This window comes from Thunnus albacares, chromosome 4, assembly GCF_914725855.1.
Source record: "Thunnus albacares chromosome 4, fThuAlb1.1, whole genome shotgun sequence".
In the NCBI taxonomy this organism is placed as follows: Eukaryota; Metazoa; Chordata; class Actinopteri; order Scombriformes; family Scombridae; genus Thunnus; species Thunnus albacares.
In genome coordinates this window covers 26,065,282-26,085,798 of record NC_058109.1, presented here as the reverse complement: position 1 = coordinate 26,085,798, position 20,517 = coordinate 26,065,282, and the positions used below count along the sequence as shown (strand labels likewise).

Sequence of the window (20,517 nt, the reverse complement as noted above, 5' to 3'; positions counted from 1 at the left end):
TCTGGGTGTATGATGTAGTGTCCAGCTTGGTAGGGCTTCACCACATGGAAACAGCTGTAGCATGCGCTGTTGAGAAATCATGGGAGTAAAAGTGGTTACTATTTATGGCACACAAAGACATCTTTTCCAGTCATCTGTTCTGTTCTGTCATGTGTTTGAGTGATTCATATAGACAAGATTTTTTTATACGAGGAAGTTCAATATGCACCTATAATCCAGAATGCTGTTAGAACAAGACCTTCTGTACTGTGCTCGTGGAAGATGGTGTTGAGCTGCAGGAGGGTTGCTGGTTTGGGGTCTTGTCTGAAGCTGAGCGCCTGCATGTTGCCTGTCAAAAATAATTATTATCGCAATAGCAGTATAGGATTTATAGAATCGCTCACTTCTTATTTTTAGGACAACATTTCCTTTATCTCTGTATCAGCAGAGTAACTTGTAAAGTCAGCCTGATTGAATTTTCCCTTTGTCCTGGTGATTAAATAAAGTTCAAAGGCCACAAGAAGAAGTCAGAGGTCAGTCTCTCACCTGAGTTGCTGTGCTGAAAGTGGATGGACATTCCTGTGATTATCCATTCTAATGCAGATAAAAAAACAGGATTAGTATTTCTTTAGAATTATCTTTGAGCCATAGATTGATCTGATTGATTGTCACCTTGGTGGATTCTTCAGTGCTGCATGGAGCTGAGTGTCAGTGCCAGCAGGAGGCTCAGTGAGCTGTAGTTTGTACAGTCCATCAGCAGAGGGCAGAGCTTGTGCTGTGGATGTGTTGACAGGGGGCATGTGCTGTACTTTGCTTGTGTCCACAGTGTTTAAAGAGTTGTCAGTCTTAACTGGACAATGGAAAGACAAATGTCTGACAGGGGGGAAGAGAGGACGGCCAATGTCCACTGTATGGGATGAACTGTAGCTGGGTTGAGGACTCCGGGGAAACAGAAAGTCCTGGGAAGGCAAGAGGAGGAGCATTAATAGAAATACAAGAGGAAGAAGTAGAAGATAAGAAGAATAAGAAACTGGATATCACTGTTACAGATCATCTCTGCTCCTCACTGTTAGCTAGACTGAACATTCCTGTTTATTTGTAGTGTACACTGTCAAATGACATATAATATGGCAAATCTTCACAGACACATCATTTTAATGTGTAGCTAATATTCTTATTTTTATCTTCTTATTCTTTATCCTCATTCAATACACCTCATCCAAGATTATTTCTCTCTTATTTCTCTGTCATTACAACTTTTTTGTACTGCAAGAATGTAAAAAAGCATTACGTATTCAAAATACCATCAAAATTCCTCCTAGAAGGGTTTTTTTAATCTTAATGATCTGTATTACTACCGTTGCATACACCATTACCATTACCATTGAAGTGAGGCAGTATTGCTCAAACTGTAAATTGTATTTTGGCTTCTTTTTCAATGCGTTATGGTCACCTCTGTTGTACAGTCATTAGGCTTTTTTTTCTTTACAGTAGGGTGACTGTACAGTATAAAACTCCTTTCAGCTCTGTTTACTCCATGTCTGGATAAATAAATAGGCATGGAGGAAATACTGAATAATAGATGGGATACAGCTTTCACCAAGCACAGGGAAATGTAAACAACCAACTGCCAATTAGTGTAAGACACTTTAGACGACTAAATGAAAAGCAATAAAGAGAATGTCAATAATAAGTGACTCAAGTCTGACCTTAAATGCACCACTTTGAAATGTTTATTTTTATTTGTTAAATCATTTTTCACTATTTGTTAAATGACACAGATTGAAGGACAACCACTTTCATGAATTGGAGACTATTTTTTACTTAAGAAATTCTACATCTTTTCCTTTTTGAGCTTGTATGATAACTACTCTGACCTTAAAATCCTTCAGTTCATGTATGTGGTACAGCAGGCTTTGCATCTTACCGGCCGTGGCTGGGGGTTGTTCCTGCGGTGTGCAGACGAGGGTCGAAGTTGTGCCCGTTTTGCTCTGCCAGGAGAGGCGAACTGCTCTTTGTACATAGTGATGTAGAGCTGGGGAGCCATCTTCGCTTTAAGTGCACTTATTTCCCACTGCTTCTCTGCAGTCTGCCTGAAAGTTATGAACATCTTTCTCCTCCCCTGTCACCTGCTGGCTCCTCCCTTTCAATCATGTGTACCTGTTCTTCTTTTATTTTCACATTTTCCTTTTATGGAAATTTTACCCAGTATATGTGGTTTGGTTTTTTCTGCTCAAAATTGTCACTGCCTTGAGCATGCAACCAATTTTGCTGACATAATTTACTGGTTCTGTGTGTTCATGTGTCCTGTTACAGTATTTCTACACACATCAGTAGCCATAAATCCTGCATAGATCTTAGTCGATGACCAAACAGACAGTGAAAACTTTTTGTTTAACCTGCAGCTATTGTGGTGAATCTAGCATGTTGGAAATAGAGACAGGTTAAGAGCATCCTTGCTGAACCAGAACAACTCTTTGTGCTACCTGAGCACTCAGCCACTAATCCTCCTAAACCCCCTGCAGAGACACACATACCTGGGGTCACTATCCATGACCTACTTCCCTCCCAGGGGCCTTTTACAAACTAGCCAGCACTGATCTCAAACACTATGCACAACCCCCATCTGTTTAGCCTCCTTGTAGTTAAAACAGACTCAGTCTTATCAGATCTTACAGAACTGGAACAAACCACTGAAGGGATGGGATTTTGCCTCATCTCCCACCACCATCCAGGGTCACCTCTATTCACTGTCAGCATTCCACATGAGCATCAATAATTTACCAAACGCTGTAGGGTGCCTTTGTGTCTCAACCGATTGCACTGAGTAGTCTGTGACAGGAACTGGCTGTTCATCTCTTTGCAATGACTGGTCCTTGTTTGACAGTCATGTTAAGCCTAGTCAAATCCATGTCAACAGATGCAAAGCAGAGGACAGGGAGAATCATAGTAATGATGTGGCAGGAACGTCCTTCAATGGTGCTCAAATCAAATCCAAGCTGCGGTTTGTGTTCCCTTCTTCAGTATACTTTGAAGCAAGACACATCCCCAAACTCGTCCTTTATTTATTTTGTTTACATGTCCTCCAAACAACAAAGTCCAGTCTGTTCCAGTAAGAGATGATTTACAATACAGTGGATTTATGAATAATGAAAGGTACAAACATCTTTAAAACAATATACATTTCAAAGCAAATGCACTGTTTATAAGTTGTGCATATGATCAGTCTTCTTCTCACATTGCTTTCATGTGCTGCACAGCCAGTGAAGCAGAAGTCTAACATGTGCAAGGCAGACTTCAAAGGCCTTGTCATAGAATCAGTATTCAGAATTTTATTTACTGGTGCTTGGATTTCACTGCCGCTTTCAGCTTTGTGTAGAGATAGCCAAAATTCTGTAAAAGAGAACAGACAGAATCTTCAAGAAAACAAGCCTGATATATCAAGTGTTGTCTACCTGCTGTGTGTGTCTGTGCTTTGCTCAAGAATGACAGCATACAAGGCAATATGCTATGCCAGGAAGTAATGCAACACTACATTAACAAACCTGGATTGTGTAGTAAACGATGCCCAAATACGCAGCAATGCAGCCACCCAGGAAAAGATCAAAAGCTGCAGGTTTCACTCTGAAAGGAAACAGTGTCAGTGTCCATGTGTCTTTTTGAAATTAACACACACATACAAAAGGGCAAATGAAAACAGATATTTACCTGTACATCACTATCGGTTGGTTCATTTGATCAAAAAAGGTAATATCAGGGTCCCTGTGTGGAAAAGTGTCAAATGTAGTTAATCAATAGCGAAAATATACAGGTCCAGCAGAAGTGAGTGCTGGTAAGATACTATATGTGTTTAATACTTCTACCACTAAATGTTACCTTTTGTCCTGTCGGAAGGTGTGTCTGTGGACTTGCTGTAAGTAGCGTTTGAACTCATGTTCCAGTGAGTTGACAAGCAGGATGTGACTGGGCTCCTTATCCAGCAGCTGGGTGGCTCGAGGGACTGACGTCAGGAAGGCCATCAGACTTGACATACGACTGTCCTGGAAGTCCTGTATCAAGGATTTGGACATGGATTCACAGAAAGAAAAAAATTGGGAATCATCTGTAGTATCACATAGAAATAAAAGTCACTGTCCAGCTGTCCTGATTTTTCAAATGAATCTGATTCTAGTTAACAATAAACAACCAAAACTAGAATTCAGATCACTATTATGATTACTAGTAGAAACTAATCTTTTAAAAACTTTGCCATAAAGTGGTAACTATGTGATGAACTTTCTCTACTGTAAACCATTTACACTCCTGAAATATATTTTAAATAATTGGCAGTTGTTTTTTGAAATAAATCCCCAAGCAAATCAAATTCACAAGACACAAACACCATGTAATGCCTATAAATTAACACCAGAGGTCAGCACTAATCTTTACCAAGTGACTAAAGATAACCAGGATCTTACCATTTGGCCCCTGAAAACCTGCACATCTTTTGGTGAACCCTTGTGGGAGATAACACAGAGTAATCACACATTAACATGCTATAAAAGAACAAAAGAACAAATGATAAAAACACAGTGTCTGTATTCAGGTATATGTATTCAGTTTCCATGCACCTTGTCTGAGAGATTGAACATATACCGTGCCAGTGCTTCTGCTATGAGGATGCCATTACGCTTAAGTTTCCTGAAGTCCACTTGTGACCTGTGAGAAGATATTCACATGAAAATAATCAGGAAACTAAGGCAACTTGGATCTATCTCCTAAAATTATGTTTCTATATTCTCTCAGGGTGAATGAGGCCTTTAAATAATTAAAATATCTACCCACATGGTGTCTAGTACAGAGCCACGGAGCTCAGATTTGGGGTCTTCCAGATGAGACAATGTGAAGCCTGGGATCCTGCGCAGGCTGTAGCGTTCATGCTCCCAGGCTACTGTGGACTCCACAAGATTGATCTTCTTATGGACCAACCCAATCTTCACCCAGGGAAATCTGGAGGAAACCACCTGGGGAAGATCCCAAAAATATAAGTGCAAAAGGTCATGCAGATTGATAAAATATATCCATATTTTTCACCTATATGTGAAGTTGTTTACCTCCTCCAGATGTTGAATGAAGGAGTGCATGGGAGTGTCAGATTTAGGAGGGCGGGACACATGCATGTACAGCTCATCACCATTGGCCAGTGTATCCAAACACAAAACGAATGCCACATTGTCATGAAGCAAGCTGGACTCTGGTGAGAAAAAGTTTGGATAAAATAAATTAACAAACGGGACCGCTCATGTTCAGTTAGGCCTATGATAGTGTAGACTACTTTCTACATGTTTCAACACAACATAAGCCTCAAAACTCACCAGCATGGTCCAGATTTTCTTCAATCCATCTCTTTGTGCCAAGGAAGTTGTGTTTTCCTCCTCCAGTTAGGGAGAACATTAAATGATATCTAAAACACCAAAAAGAAAACTGAAAATCAATCAAGCATTTTAATCAATAATGGACTTATTACCTGCCAACCAGATAGGAGCCATTTTTTCAGATAACGAGATAGTCACGACATGGTTTATGTTAGTTTATCAAATCAGACTTTTATAGTGTACAGCTCACTAGAGAACACAACACAGTTTTTAGCACAGTTTGGGGTGTTTTTTCTGCCCGGCACCATGCATAATAAAAATGTGTGTTTGCATAGCATTAAGTGGTTACATTATGGTGAGCACTTTAGGCAAAATATTCATAGAATAACATGTTTTGTCCACTACTGTATGGGGGACCTGTAACTCACGGTGGTCTGGTACTTGGGCTACTATAAAGCTTCTGGAAGAGACGTGCCAACTCTAGTAGGATGGTGACCCCGCTGCCGTTAGAGTCTGCTCCATAAGACAACCACTGCATTACACACAAATGCAAACATACACATTAACACTGAATCAACATGAACATGAGGAAATGGGAATGTGTTAAGTAGGGTAGAGCTTTGGAAACTGTCACAGACACATTACAATGAAGTGTTTTCTCATTTTTATGACTCACTGGTGCCAGCCCATAGGAATCATAGTGGGCAGTGATGACAATAGTGGGTGCATCCTCCAATGCTCCAGGAAGCACTCCCTGTAATACACATCACCAGATATAAGGCGTAATAGACAGTTAAGACCCAAGTCAAAATAATCAGGTTTGACTAAAATTTTGAGAATGTCATTATAGGGTTTTTACTTCTCTTTACTGCATAAAAAGTCTTGAGTTTTCACACTCACCTCCAGTGTGACTATAGCGTTGTCCGTGATGGCCTTAATAGGGGCATTGTTGCTCACTAAGATCTGAAAGGCTGTAGCTGTGACCATACTTCGAAGGACTGCCGAAAAATAAAAATAAAAACATCATAAAAGGTTGAATAAAAAAGACATGCTGCATTATTTTTTCAGTTTTTATATCTGCTTTTTCATTATAATCTCTTCAGCCTTTTGTATCCATTGTGCAAATTTGGCCCTAGATTTTTTTTCTATAATCTTTGACCATATTTGTTATCAAATATACCTTCCTTACACATCCATATCCATCTTTTTTTATCTATTCTTTTTAACATAACTGTCTCTTTCATTCAAATCGTCATGCCACCCACTATGAATTGTCCATCCATCCACAGTAGCACACAACACATCCATTTATCCTCTTGTATCTCTCACCTCGGATAAATATTGAGGAGGTCCGGGTGGCTGCAGCCTGCCTGACCTCCTCATACATGTAGAGCAGTTGTTCATCCTCAGGCACCACATACACAGGCATGAGGGTCTCTTTCAGCAAGGCCTCGCTCTCACTTACCATGAAGGACTGGGAGAGAAAAAGAGATTGTTGAAACAACTGGGTGAGGAGAAGCAATTGTCTAGGTAAAATTATTTTATATGGTACTGAAGTAGAACAGGAAAGATTTCTATGACAGTAATCCTGCAAGCAGTTAACTGATTCCTTGGAGCATTGATATAATATTATATGATTAGTGTCTGATAAAAGATGTTGTAATTCTTTTTCTTTGTTCCTTCATAGCTTACCCCAGAGCACAATGAATGTTTTGGGATAAATCTGTTACCTGCACTGTATCATGAGGGACGCTGGAGATATTTCTGGGCAACAGGATCAGTATGGCAGCAGCATTTTGTCTCTGGGCCTCGAGGTATTTTTCTGTGGTGAAGTCCGGCACCTTCATGATGACACAGCGGCGGGTCAGCACCGGCTCGTCGGCTGAGCGTGCCTCTGCCACCACAATGGCCCCACGGCAACCTCAGCATCCAAAAAAATGACATGGGAAAAATGACAACAATTTTCAGCCGAGTCTTCATAATGAAAGTCTCAAGAGGTCACAAGAACATATAAACTTCATTACCATTAAAAGGATTATACAAATGTGATAAGCATGTGGTGTCAGTGTTATCTTAAGTGTAATATGTATTATTCAGAAAATCCAACCGTCTTCAGTCACTGATCCAACTTAAGTAGGCCAATGTGACAGTACCCAAGACTTTTTGGTGTTTCTTCTGACACAAAGCTAATTATCCCATCCTTGGTTTTAAGACTATGATTTGTTCTATACATTTTTAAATGATATACTCCATGAAAATTCCAATAATATCTGAGCTGAGTTGGAACTGAGAGTCTAACTTTCTCAGAATTAAAATATGTCCAACTGTGCAGCAGAACAGCTCATGGGGAAAATCTATCACTGAACTCACCATGCTTTTGTTGTACCAGGTTGAACTGTTGCATCCTGTAGGCAGTGAACTCATAGGAGGATACAGCAGAAAGAGCAGAGCCATGCAGAGACTGGACAGAGAGCAGCAGCAGCAGAACAGCAGCAAAGCTCAGGTCCCTCAGAAACATGATGTCACGTCCTGCCTGGATTTTGTTATACTGTCAGTCTATAAAGGAAGGTTGATGTTAGGCTTCATACACCAGACTAGGTAGGTAGACTACGAGGAACACAGCAGTAAAGATGATGATGTTCACCCAAATTATATATGTTAGAATAGCTTATTACATCATCTCTCATTTTTGCAGACCCTATTACAGATATCCTTTGGAAATAGAAACATTAAGAATTGGTCACTGAAGATCTGCCATCCTTGTTCTAGATACAGTTGTACCATAATCTCAACCAACTGTCCAGAAGGAGACTCAAACACTTTACAATAAAACATTTCTATAACTATAAAGTCCACTATGATCAACCTGCATCATTCTGAGGTATGAAAAAGTTCCTCACCTGTTTCCTGTTTTCCTGCAGTCCTGTCTCATGAGCTTTTTTACTACGTGTTTCTCAACTTCAATGCTACTCCTTGCAGCGTGGACACAAACTAGCTCCTGGGACTTGAGTCGTAAGCCACCATTCACCATCTGCTCCCGAAGGATCAACTCAAGGCTAATCACAAACACCCAACCCCCCACCCTTCACACTCACTATTCCTCTATCTATCTATCCATTCCTGCATGGCCACTTCAGTAGCTAATAACACATCCCCAGCAGAGATTCTGTGTGGGAGTCAGGCAAACTGTTTCATACAGCAGCTATTTCTTTCATCTACCACAGGGACAACAGTTGGAAGCAGTCTGAATAAGTGTTCGACTGAGAGCGCTTGAGGAAAACAAGAGGATGATGTTGAAACTGAAGACATAATGTGACAAATATTTTTCCAGGCTTCAGTATTTCTGGTTGATGTTAAACAGCAATTTTATATTTTATAAAAGAAATTTTGCCTTCCAATCAACTGTAGTGATAATCTGTGTTAATGTAAGTTTCCTCTCGGTGTTCAGGTTTTCTCTCAAAGACATACATTTGAATTAGGAACTCTGAACTGCACACACTGTAGGCGTGAATACGTTTACTGACTCATGATCCATCCGTGATAAAGGCTCCATGCACCCACTGACCCCAAGAAATGAGAGGATACAGAACATGGAGAGACGGATAAATAAGGTAATGGGAGGAAAATATTGTTTAAAAATAAATGGCAGTTTTATGACACCGAGCAAAAAAAGGTACAATCATAGACACACATGGGAACGTCACATTTCAGATATCTAATATTTATTTTTTGATATTTCGGCACTATACACAGAACTTTTAACACTGTTAAAATCTAAATGGGACCGATCACAATCATCATAATAAGCATCTGACCAACAAAAACCATCTGTCTGTATATGAATTATTTCCCATACTTGAAAAATAAGTTAAAACACACAACTGCAAATAAATATCTTTTGTTACAATGCATTACTTTTGGACTTTTAACTCAAGAGGTTAGTGAAGCTAAACGACATTGGCCAGATGTAGTACACTCAATAGAAGATGACTGTGTGAATCTATTAGAATGATGCATATGATAGAGAAAAAAAATCCAGCACCATAGTCACTCACACAGTCAGTCCCTAAATGTAAATGTTAGCTGTACACAGCTACTGGTCCAACTCTCTCCCCAGCAAACAGCTGTCCTGACCACTTTATCTTACACAAACGTCTGTACTCCTACTCATGTCTTTTTTCAACATAATGCAAATAATTTTATCATCTACACACATGGCACCTCATTTGCAAAATAAATGCAGATTTTTTTATGTTTGTGTGCTTTTGTAACTCAAATGCTATAGAAACATTCAGGCTGTATCATGGATATTAGTGATGAGGAAAAAGGAGCTTTTTTTCTTACAGATTCACAGATTTGTATGGATGGTTTACTTAGCTAACAACAGTTTGACATTTATAATTAACATTGTGTTTTCTCTTTCCCAATAGGTTTTTAGTTTGGTTTACTCTCCACACACAGTACCATTAATTCGTTCATTTAACGAGAGCAAAAACATGTCTTCTCCTCTTGACTGCACATATGCTTGCTGATCTGGCACCTTTCCAAATAATAAAAAACCTCTAAGAAATGGGGTCCTTTTGGAGTCATAGATTACACACTGTTCCTATTCAGTGAATCACAAAAACATGTTGTTTCTGTATAGATTTCCATAAAAATGTAAACGTTGTAAATGTACTAATAAAATCAGCAGAATAACAGTTGAAGAATGAATGCAAGGTTTCCCAAAACACTGCAATATATCTACAAAGATCGTCAAAATAACATTCTACATTATATATGCACACTGTATTTCAAAAATATCTTCACATCCTAATTACAAATCCCTTTGTACTTGAGTCAACAGAATGATCTGAATGTTACACAGAGAATAACTTACACCACAGTGTAAAGTGCACACATACGAGCTAAATCAAGAGAAATTTGTTTTTCCAAGTGTCAAAATGTGCTCTCATCGCTCTCAAAAAACTCTAATTGTTTAAGTGTTTCTGGGAAACCCACCACTGATCTTCTACTGTCATTTGTGTCAGAGCAGATACATCACGCATGAGTGTGAAAATAATTGATGTCTGCGAAGCTCCACAGATGTCTTTAGAGTGATGTAAACATGACCAATAAATCTTATGAATTCAGTACTTCTAAAACAGCAAGAACTACTTCCTTGTCAACATCATGGAAAACATCCATTAGTATAAAGCCTCGACAATACACAGCTGTGTCAGGTGCTACATATACAGGCCCCAAATTAGGTATGCGTAAATATATAACCATACAAAACAAATACACTTAATAAAAAAACTTAAAGAAATGAAAACATGTTTTACTTCCCTTGATATGAAAAAAATCCTATTTCATTCCCATCCAGGCAATATGGAATCACTTTAATGACATTCTTCAGAATCCATACCAGGTACGACCATTTATATTATATTCATTCACTATTCTGTAACCACATTCACTGGTAGTGACGTCCTTTGTGATCCACTCATGTCTGGGGCTTATGTGGACAAACACAAAGGAGGTACACACTACCCCATGAGCTGTTCTGCCACTATTTCTAAATAATTGTTTCTCTACATCTTCTGACATTACAGTAGGTGAACCTAAATATTGCTAATTTTATGTTTTTTTTTTAAAGCACACCTCACATAATGTCTCATCAGCACAAGGATGTGTTTAGGGGTCAATAAAAACTGGAAAAATTTTCTGCACAGGCTGATCATTAGAACACAGTGTTAACAGGCAACATGCAAAACAATTTGTTTTCAGTTTCTCTTAACCGAATATTAAACAATAAGCAGTACAACCTTGGTGTAACAGACAGATATTACAAAAAAAAAAATCTGGAATTGACTACCTTAGTGTCGTGACTGTACGTGCTAGTGTTTTATCAGCAGCTTGATGGTTTAGCACTACTATCCTGGACATAATTTCAGACACACACTCATACACACTCACACACATCATTTTCATGTTTGACACGTATATACACAGGAAGACAAAGCAGACTGGCTGAAAGAAAGGAGAGAAGACAAAAGACAATGGCCACTAAGAAACTTCCAATCTCCTAAGCTTCTTGTCCATTGAATCTGACCATCAGTGTTACACCAGCAGTAGAGCAATAGACTCCTTGAATGGTGTACTGCAGCAGTAATCACACTTTGTCACCATTTTTGTTGAGTTCCTGTCATGCCATTTTGTTGGTTCTGTTCTTCTGCGATGTCGCACGATCCTTCATGGTCCTTGTAAACCAAAATATCCACAACCATGGGATGGAATTCAAGCGAAGGAGAAGCAAAAGTAACATGTTTTCCTTGGAGGTAATGTTTAGGCCATCAGTCGAGCCCCCGCTGAACCAACAACGCAGAAGTAAGATGCACAGATCCTACCATAGGAGGAACGTGCACAAGATGCTGTACATTGACTCTTTCCTCGAGACTTGACCTGTTTCCATCGCTTACTGTAACATTTACAAACCCTTGTTTTCCTTTTGTGCCAGCCGATAGTTTTTCAACTCCTTCTTACTGCCACTCTAGTAGGAAGTTGGCTTCAGTGCAGGTGGCAGACAGGAGATTTTTTTTTTTTTTTTTTGAAGGGATGGGGGGGTGGTGGTGCTACTGGATTTGACAGGCTGTGGAGGGAGCGGCCTGGCAGCACATGCAGGTGGGGTTGACTGCTTTCGGGGGGATCAGATCCAAGTCTTCGTCATCCGGGATCTCATCAAGCCGGTACCCATCCTTCAGGAGCTGGATGTTCAGGTCCTGGTTGATCTGCTGTAGAAGCAAAAGAGGAGACAGAGTATCAGCAGAGCTTCAGGAGGTTTTTGCAAAATCCTAAAGCCAGGAATGAGCTTGTTAATGAAATTAGCTAGAATTCTGATTCTAAAAACATTCATCATATATGTTCAAAAACACAGTGAGAGCCTAATTAATTATGTTTTTACATAAACAGAAAAGCAACAGAGTACAATCGGGTCTTTGGTGATAATGGAATGAGGCAAGAAAAACAGAAAAACATTCCAAGAGGACAAAAATAACAAAGAACAACCTCTTTGGATGACAATTATAGCTAAATCATTACAGATGACAGTGATTATAAAAACTTGGGTATTACAATGGTGCAATGGGTGCACATGTACCTGGTGGAACCGAAGTGACGATGGGATTGGGTGATCAGGTAGTGATGTTTGTGGTTTCACCAAATGACACTGTATCAACTACAATATAATGTGTGTATAGATACCTGGTCCCTCAGACATCTCACCTCGGCTGAGGAGTATCCTGATGACGAGTATCTGGACATGTCAAAGTCATCGTCACTGTAAAAAATGGAGACATCAGCAGTTAGATACAAGCACCTCAAAAGACGAGGGTTGAAACAATAGTAATACACTGTAAAATTGCTCATATTATTTAAAAGTTGTATGTCATATTTGATTTGGTAGACAGGGTCATTTGTGAACATAAAGTGGTGACATTTCTAAGGTAAACAGATTTAACATTTAAGCTTGTAAAAACGATCTGCTGCAGTCTCTTGATTCCTAAATAATTAATCAGCCTTTCATGTAGCCTACGCACATAGAACAGAGTAGCACTGTGCAATGTGTGTGCACGTGAAGCTAAATGTGGACAATAAACAAATGGGTGTCCTGTGTGGCTGTGAGTCAGAAATCCTGTCACAGAACGATATGATGCAATCCATGATGTAAGGTTGACTGGTTACCAGAGGGCTCATTTCACACGGGAGAGTCTCCCTCATGTAGCACAAAGGGCACAAAGGGTGGGACTCATCTGTGTCAAATGCAGACCTGCTGGTACAGCGTGGAAGCAAGCGCTCCCTCTGAGCCGCTTTTCCCCGTCCAAATCCTCACCCCGCTATCCGCTAATCCTGTGCCCTGGTAGAAGCTTTGCCCCTTTTTAGGATCCCGTCTGTTAAGAACTCTCTCAAGTTGCTCGATGGATTAATGTACCATCATGACAGAGTAAGTTAGCCAATTTCTGCTTTTCCCCTCCTTTTAGGCAAGCTCGTCTGTTTCTGAAATGTTTGTTCTTTTAACTGTGGTATCTTTTAGTGTTGTAGAAGCTGATGAGAAGAAACTGCACATACCTGTCAGTGTCCAGTGCTACAAGGGGCTTCTCATCTGGGCTCTGGTCCAAGGAGGAGTAGCCTTTGTTTGGTACCACCAACCTGAAAAAGAACACAGATAACAGCTTTATATTATACTAGCTACATCGTAGTCTATGATGTGCATCTCCTAAGAAATGGGACTGCAAGAGCTGCTTGTGCTTTCTCCAACAGGTTTCTGATGCCGCTACAGATATTTGAGAGTAAGGATAACATGAAGCAAGTCAGAGGAAATGCAGTTTATTTATTACCCAGGTTAGCACTAACTGTGATCACTGGATTACATGCTGCATTATTTCCTGTGAATCCCTCATGCATGTGAAGACCATTTGAATCCCATGTGGGAATGTCTTGAATAATTTTCACAAAGTAGCATAGTATATTCTTACATGAATATTTCAAATCATGGAGGTTGTGTACTTGATAATTGTTCTGAGTATGGTATTCTCCTTAAAGGCCACAAAAAGAGAAAAAAATGGGGCAAATCTGTGGCCTTCAGACTGCAGGCGTTGCCAGATTATCTTTCTGCTTCAGAGACTCGGGGTTCAGACCAGTTGGTAGCCTTTCATATATTTCCACTAATCCAGCAGGCAGTGGGATTAGACAGATGAGCCAGTTGTCAATACTGTGAGGTTGTACTGGGTTTTTGCTTAGTGCTTTGACTCCATTATCACCATCCACACTCATGGAACACAACAAATTCTCCTTCTCCAAGAAGCCTTGTTGCGCACTGTTTGTGTTATAAAGTCTGATGGCGTCCACAGAAGGCCAGCAGTAAATAAAGCTTTCAGTAGCGGCTTTGCTGTCCTCATGTCGTTTTGCATTTCAGTTGGTTGTGGTGTTTTGCATTGAATGGAAAGCAGAAGATACAAAAACATATTGCTTGTGATGCTAATTAATGCAAAGTGTAACATTTGTAGTTGAGTTGGTCAACATAACAGAGAAACAAACAGGCGGTTTAGGCTGTTACCTTGTCCTGGCATTCTTCTTAGGTTGTTGATTGACAGGACTGCCCACAGTGCCATTCTTCACTGATCCCTTCCTGGCAAGGTCCCTCTGTTTCTCTGGGCAACCACAGGATGTGAGGTCATCAGTAAAAGCATCAATAAACCTCAACTTCATGACTATCAATGTCAATGACTATCAAATATGTTTAAACAAAAAACAGTATAGGAAACTATCCATATTAAAGTCATGATCACATGACTTCAATATGGTTTCTACCCTGCATGCTGCCAGTGGCTGTAGTTGCTAAAATCTGAATCAACACAGAAATTTAGTCTTTATTGGCACATTAGTGTATTCACAGATATCATGAAAATATGGATTTCAAGAAGTTCCAGTTAAAAACATTTGGGGTTGCCAATCTTTCAAATTTTAGTTTCAAAACAGGTTTTGGAGGATGGAACATTTATGTTTTGGTGAGTTTCAGGAGCAATATTTTTCAGCCAGCTATTTTGGAACAGAGCCCTTAGGACTAAATAAAAATGAGGAATACTGAGTGCAACAAAGGCGTTCACAGTGTTGTGGCAGTACAATAACAGAGGCAGCTCAGAAATGTTCCAACACCTCTGATAGAAGAGATATATTGGGAGGCTGGGGAATATAATTCAACTGTCATACAATACTTCTACTGAATATCTTTTGGTTCTGTATATAAACTGATGTTGAACAGAATGTTTTGTACTTATTTTGACCTCTTATGATGGAGTTTAGCAAACCTGCACACTGTGGTATCTATGGAAGGCCTGCAGTGACAAATGACACTAATGTTTAATATGATTTACATTGTGCAAAGGTTCTTCATTTTTTTGCTGCTGTTATCTCATCAAATCTTAAGTCTGGCATTCTGTCACATGCTGATTTTCAGTGTGATGGTTGTGATACCTATTTGGACTTGCAGTGGTGAGGGCTTGTAGTTCATAGCCACAGTCTCTCCCTTGGTGTCAGCATCTGCCTCTGAGGTGGAGGATGCTGCTGGATCCTAGAAAAAGAAAAGAGACAACAACCAAGCATGTTAGATTTGATTCAAACCAGTAAATCAAAAACAATAAGTGATATTTTATTTTAGTATAATCTCATTCCATAAAAATGAGATGTGCAGTATATACCATAGTCCCTGTTTCTTCACAATCCTAGTTGTGTCACTGCTAATAAACCTGGATTCAAACTTATTTTCTAGTAATACAATTCCAGTCAACTTGTGCTATACTCCCTTTGGCAACCTGAAATTGAACACAGTCCTGGGGGCACAATCAACTCAGCACCGTAAGTGCCTGTGATTTATCACCAGGCTAACAGTAAACGTTGCCTAAGAAAATCAGCTCCCTTTATATCATGCTTGTGTCCAATACCCCAGCGAGATTTCCCTTGCCTGTTGACTACTATTTTGCGGCATCAATAGGCTTGAGTGTTCTTCCTATGTCGCTGGCTCCGTCTCTTTTATGTGCGAGCAGTGATGGCATGGGGAGGAGGCCGTGGGAGAACAGAGGGGGTTGCTGTTGGAGCCAAGGTTTCCCCAGATTGAGAGAGGGGAGCTGGGTTGCGCTTGGCCTGCTCTGCTGACAGAGCTCCACATTATGTTCATCCTACAGGCCTCCCCTTGTTGCATTCTGTAGGACTCCACAGGCCACATGGACGAAGGCTACCAGGCAGTCGGCTCTCAATAACCCTATATTCTCCTCAGAGAAAAAGCTGCTATTTTTAAAAGGATCCTCTAAGTACTTAAATGACTGGAGCTAAAACTTACAGTTAAGTTCCATTTATGTTCAGACTGCAGCTGTATACTGCAGTAAAGTACAGTACTGAAGTGTCTAAATATTTCAGTCATGTAAAATGATTTTATAGTCAAAATGTTGTGTGTCACATAACAGGCGTAGGCATGTTGGCAACTGATAAAAAACACTGAAAACACTGAAGTGTCTTTGAAGATTGCGTGAGGGGATTACTAAATAAATTGATCTAGACACAGATACACACGAATCTATTTCATCAAATATATTTCATGGTATTATTGTGAAATACTACAGGAATTTAGGCCAAATCCATGAGTTCATCAATCTCACAGGGCCTGATGAAAAATTCATGAGTATTTAGCAGGGACAGTGAGAAGCTTGTTTTGCATATCGATTTTCATGTAACACTTTTAAAAACATGCTGTCAATACTCAGTCTTGTAAAACAGCATAGATATGCACTATTTTATTTGCACATGTAATCACTGTGAAGTAGGGCGGGGCAATATATCAATATTTTGATATGTGATATAGCGTAAGTGTTGTCTTTTCCTGGTTTTAAAGGCTGCATTACAGTAAAGTGATGTCATTTTCTTAACTTGCCAGACTGTTCTAGCTGTTCTATTATTGTCTTTATATCCACATTATATTAGTCATTATATTAGTCATTACATCCGTATGACTGATGATTTTTTATCAAAAATCTCATTGTGTATATATTTTGTGAAAGCACCAATAGTCATCCCTACAATATTGTCGCAATGTCGATACCAAGGTATTTGGTCAAAAATATTGTGATATCGCCCAGCCCTGCTGAAAAGGTAAAGGGTAAAAATAGAAAGACAGGCTGAGGGTTTTTCTTATTTGACTGCAGTCCAAAATGGCTAAGCGTACCTTTACTGGATACAACAGTCTCATCCTCATCTGGTCATGAGGCATTATTCACTTAGCTGGAATAATTAATGCGAGCTGCAACACTGAATACAGTGGCAAAGCACAGCAAACAGATGAGGTATTCCCACCATAACAAGCACAAACATGAGCTCTTTCTGTTCTGTGGCAGGCCCCTCCCTGGCATCATTAGGCTTACCCGCAGGATTTTTTTCATTCTTGTTTTTCACACTTTCCTTCCACCACTGAAAGACTCTGTGATGAGACAGGGTCATATCGTCTGTCAAATACATCCCTTTGAAATGTTATGCAGAACTGTCTGTGAATAATGAAAGGGATCGAGAATTAAGCTGTTTGTGACAGAATTCCCTGACACTTCTTGAGTATAAGACAGCATAATTACTGATAGCAAATAGCAGGTACCCCACAATAAACACGTTATATGTATATTATAGCAGCTTAAAGTATAACAGTCTAATGTTTGGCGTGAAGAAATGCAACTTAAAGTTCCTGAAACCTGAAAACGATTTTAAAATGAAGTCCTTGTAGCCCTATGGTTTATTATCATTACCTTACTTTTGGGTACTATGCTCTGGCACTTAAAACTTACATTAAGAGCATATACTTGCCTGTAAGACCATGTGCTGAGTGTTGACAGTCACTAACAAATGATTAAAACCTGACCTATGGCACTTGGGGTGCCACATAGATTTTTATGTATTAAAAGTAAAAACACAGTCTGTTGCCCTGACCTTCAACCTGCATTCACATACACATACTGTACACTCACTCATAGGCCCACACACATACAACATCATATAAATGAAATGACCTCTCTGTGTATCAGTTTCATCAGCCTGTCCTCCTGTTAGCGACTCCTTTACTGCCTCTGATGATGAAGAGCCACAAGGTTGCTGACACAGCACAGACACCAAGTGATTGGTAGGATTATACATCATGGCCTCCCACTGGCCAATAGCAGTGAAGATGGATGCATCAGGTGACCGTTAAAACACTTGCGAGCAATACTTATACGTGACAGTGGCAACTGGGCTATATTACAGTCTCAATGTGTTGCAAAGCAATCTGTCATGATTAGATTTTGACTGCAGCAATCATTTTCTGATCACTCGTCCATGTGCTAAGTAATGAGATGCTCTGTAAAAGTAGTTGTTGGGATACAATGTTTCTTTCAGAAAATTAACTGCTAATTAAAATTTAATTTTCAAGTATATATATTTCATAATCTTAAGCTTGATCTTAAGCTTTCATTGATGATAGGCTATAAGTCAATAATTTATATCACTCAAAATTCTTTAAAGCTGGTGTGATTCGTGTGAAATTGATTCCCGACAAGGAGGCAGGTGCCAAGTTGATTCATGCGGTTTAGGAATTACAATGAAGTTATTAGCATTAAAATGCACAACCATGTGTGCCACAGCAACTGCGATTCTGATATAATCAGATATGGTTTAAATGTTAAGTGTGTCAAATAAGATAAGATAACGAGAAGATACCCACAGTGCTGTTGGACTCAAGCAGACTAATTACATGAAGTGGTAAAAAATAAACTATGCATTTTTTTTCCAAGAGTTTTAGGCTTCGTGCTGACAACAGACACACTGCAGCCACTTGCCTCTCAAAGCCAAGTATCTCTGATATTGGATACAACTCCACAGAAATCTCACTGGATGACACATGAGAAGAGACTGATCAAATCTTTATGGAGGAGAGGCAATTGCTGCTGCATAATAAAGCAGAATTTCTGTTCCGGAGAACGCATTTTCTTCTGTGATTTCTGCTGGAGTTAAGCCCCAAGGTAGTATGGCTGGAGAAGCATGGGTGTGATATGAACAGTAAAACTTGGAGCTCTGCTTTTGCCTAAACTCCCCTAAGGCAAATACTTAAAAAGGGACAGCCGTTTGAGACTACTTTGTTTGAAGTGTGGAGGGTCTATGGTAATGATAAACTGCATTGCTGAAATAAAAGATTAGCAAAACATTAAATGTAGGGAATAAGAGCAGCAGATTTGTTCATTTTTGGTGACCATGACATATAATTTCAGATCTTGTACAGTGTGCTCAGTAGGCCTGTATAATAATGGCATTCAAACACTGACAGATATACCCTTAAGTTATAAAGAATAAGGCACAGAAAACACTGATGACTTCCTAGTATTGGAGTATATCAATTCTAATTTTCTAGCATGTGAAACTTGTCATATGACATTTCATGGAAGGAAGGATATTCTGTTACAGTGGGCCTGCCTGAGCCTGAGTGATCATTGCTGCAGCCTGCAGTATGAGCTTTGGACACAAGGTTCCTACTCACGCTACCATTTAGGCTTGCAGTGCATCCCGAAACACCCAAATAACCCAAATAACACGTCACCAAATGACGAAATGTAAAAGCTGTGAGCTATGCCTGCTACTGATGTAAACAAGCGCATACTGACGTGGATTTATTTTATGTATGTTTCAGTTAAGTGCGTAGTTGAATTGCTATGATCCAGTAAGATGAAAGTTTATATAATATTCAATAATTAAATGCCTCGTTCGTGTAATCATTCAGTGGGGGGAGATTTAGCCGCTATTATTTTATCCGCAGATAATCAATATAACGCATCTCATAGATTCAGTTTGTGCCAAAGCTGTCGGTTGCTGTCGGTCAGCTCACACGCTGATTGTAGCACAGCTGTCACGATGAACCACCCAGACGAAATAAAAAAAAAAAACCCGTTGCCTTCAATAGAAATGATTTGCATATGTGTTTTTGTCTTTCTTACCAAAGGCTGTGTCTCTCCGTTGACTGGAGGTACTTGGAACCTGTCGATTTCTTCCATCATTTTGGCAAAGCGTTAGTGGAAACGATGCAGCAGTGAAGATAAACGGCGACTTTTGTCTAAGTGTCCCGGTTTATGATGCTCCGTTGACGGGATCCTTCGTTATTATTCAGCATTGTAGCAGTTCGTTTTCCTCCATCCTGACAGAGGTGACTCGACACTGCAAAACAGCAGCACCGCCCCACTTCCGGGTTTATAGAATATTCATGACAAATCTGTCCAATCACAGAGAAGATCGTATTGAAACGCGAATTGAAGCAAATCCGTGTCTGTAAATATACAATACAGACATTTAGACAAGTCCTTACTTGTTTTCAAATTATGAATGAAAACTGCATTTTGCAATTGAAATAATCATTAATTGCCTTCCAAGCTTTCGTATATTTGTGTCACTCCACAATTGACTGCGTTCACCCCGTCGCCCTTACTCAAAAACATAGGAAGAACCCCATTATGAGGGTTAAACCCTGTTTCAAAAGTTAAATCTGGCAAGTAGCTTTCAGACTCTTAACTGATACAATATGAATACCATATAATTCACTAAAAAACGACGGAAACTCGACGGGTGAGCTCCACCTGAAGGGTACTATCTT

At 39.6% G+C, this 20,517-nt stretch overlaps 2 protein-coding genes across 3 annotated transcripts; both read right to left on the bottom strand.

Annotated features, from left to right (window-relative positions):
- Positions 1-3,026: 3,026 nt before the first annotated feature.
- On the bottom strand, positions 3,027-8,406 carry zgc:109965 (Nicalin-1-like). Its single transcript, XM_044349481.1, has 16 exons — positions 8,234-8,406; positions 7,704-7,889; positions 7,064-7,254; positions 6,663-6,807; positions 6,234-6,331; positions 6,010-6,087; positions 5,762-5,865; positions 5,334-5,422; positions 5,073-5,212; positions 4,804-4,982; positions 4,590-4,677; positions 4,437-4,475; positions 3,856-4,028; positions 3,688-3,741; positions 3,525-3,603; positions 3,027-3,372 (listed from the first exon to the last, which is right to left on the bottom strand). The coding sequence occupies exons 2-16, from the start codon at positions 7,849-7,851 to the stop codon at positions 3,316-3,318; spliced, it is 1,662 nt and encodes a 553-aa protein (XP_044205416.1). The 5' UTR covers positions 7,852-7,889; positions 8,234-8,406; the 3' UTR covers positions 3,027-3,315.
- A 632-nt stretch (positions 8,407-9,038) lies between these two features.
- Positions 9,039-20,451, bottom strand: fam219aa (family with sequence similarity 219 member Aa). Of its 2 annotated transcripts, none has more exons than XM_044348495.1 (6): positions 19,868-20,451; positions 15,345-15,441; positions 14,428-14,521; positions 13,440-13,520; positions 12,576-12,651; positions 9,039-12,106 (listed from the first exon to the last, which is right to left on the bottom strand). In XM_044348495.1, exons 1-6 carry the CDS (start codon positions 19,925-19,927, stop codon positions 11,948-11,950), a joined length of 567 nt encoding a protein of 188 aa, XP_044204430.1. In that variant the 5' UTR covers positions 19,928-20,451; the 3' UTR covers positions 9,039-11,947. The 2 variants fall into 2 exon arrangements, with proteins under 2 accessions (XP_044204430.1, XP_044204431.1); XM_044348496.1 differs by having other exon boundaries at positions 12,597-12,651.
- Between the last annotated feature and the right edge of the window lie 66 nt (positions 20,452-20,517).

Bases quoted from the DNA above. Each gene is read 5' to 3' on its own strand.
- zgc:109965 (XM_044349481.1), bottom strand. From the start codon at position 7,851: ATGTTTCTGAGGGACCTGAGCTTTGCTGCTGTTCTGCTGCTGCTGCTC. The intron at 6,088-6,233 runs GTGAGTGTGAAA...TGTGTATTACAG, and splicing joins ACGCTATAGTCACACTGGAG to GGAGTGCTTCCTGGAGCATT. The intron at 3,742-3,855 runs GTAACATTTAGT...TTTTCCACACAG, and splicing joins ACCTTCCGACAGGACAAAAG to GGACCCTGATATTACCTTTT.
- fam219aa (XM_044348495.1), bottom strand. From the start codon at position 19,927: ATGATGGAAGAAATCGACAGGTTCCAAGTACCTCCAGTCAACGGAGAG. The intron at 13,521-14,427 runs GTAACAGCCTAA...GTTCTTTTTCAG, and splicing joins AAGAAGAATGCCAGGACAAG to GTTGGTGGTACCAAACAAAG. The intron at 12,652-13,439 runs GTATGTGCAGTT...CATTTTTTACAG, and splicing joins GTAGCACTGGACACTGACAG to TGACGATGACTTTGACATGT.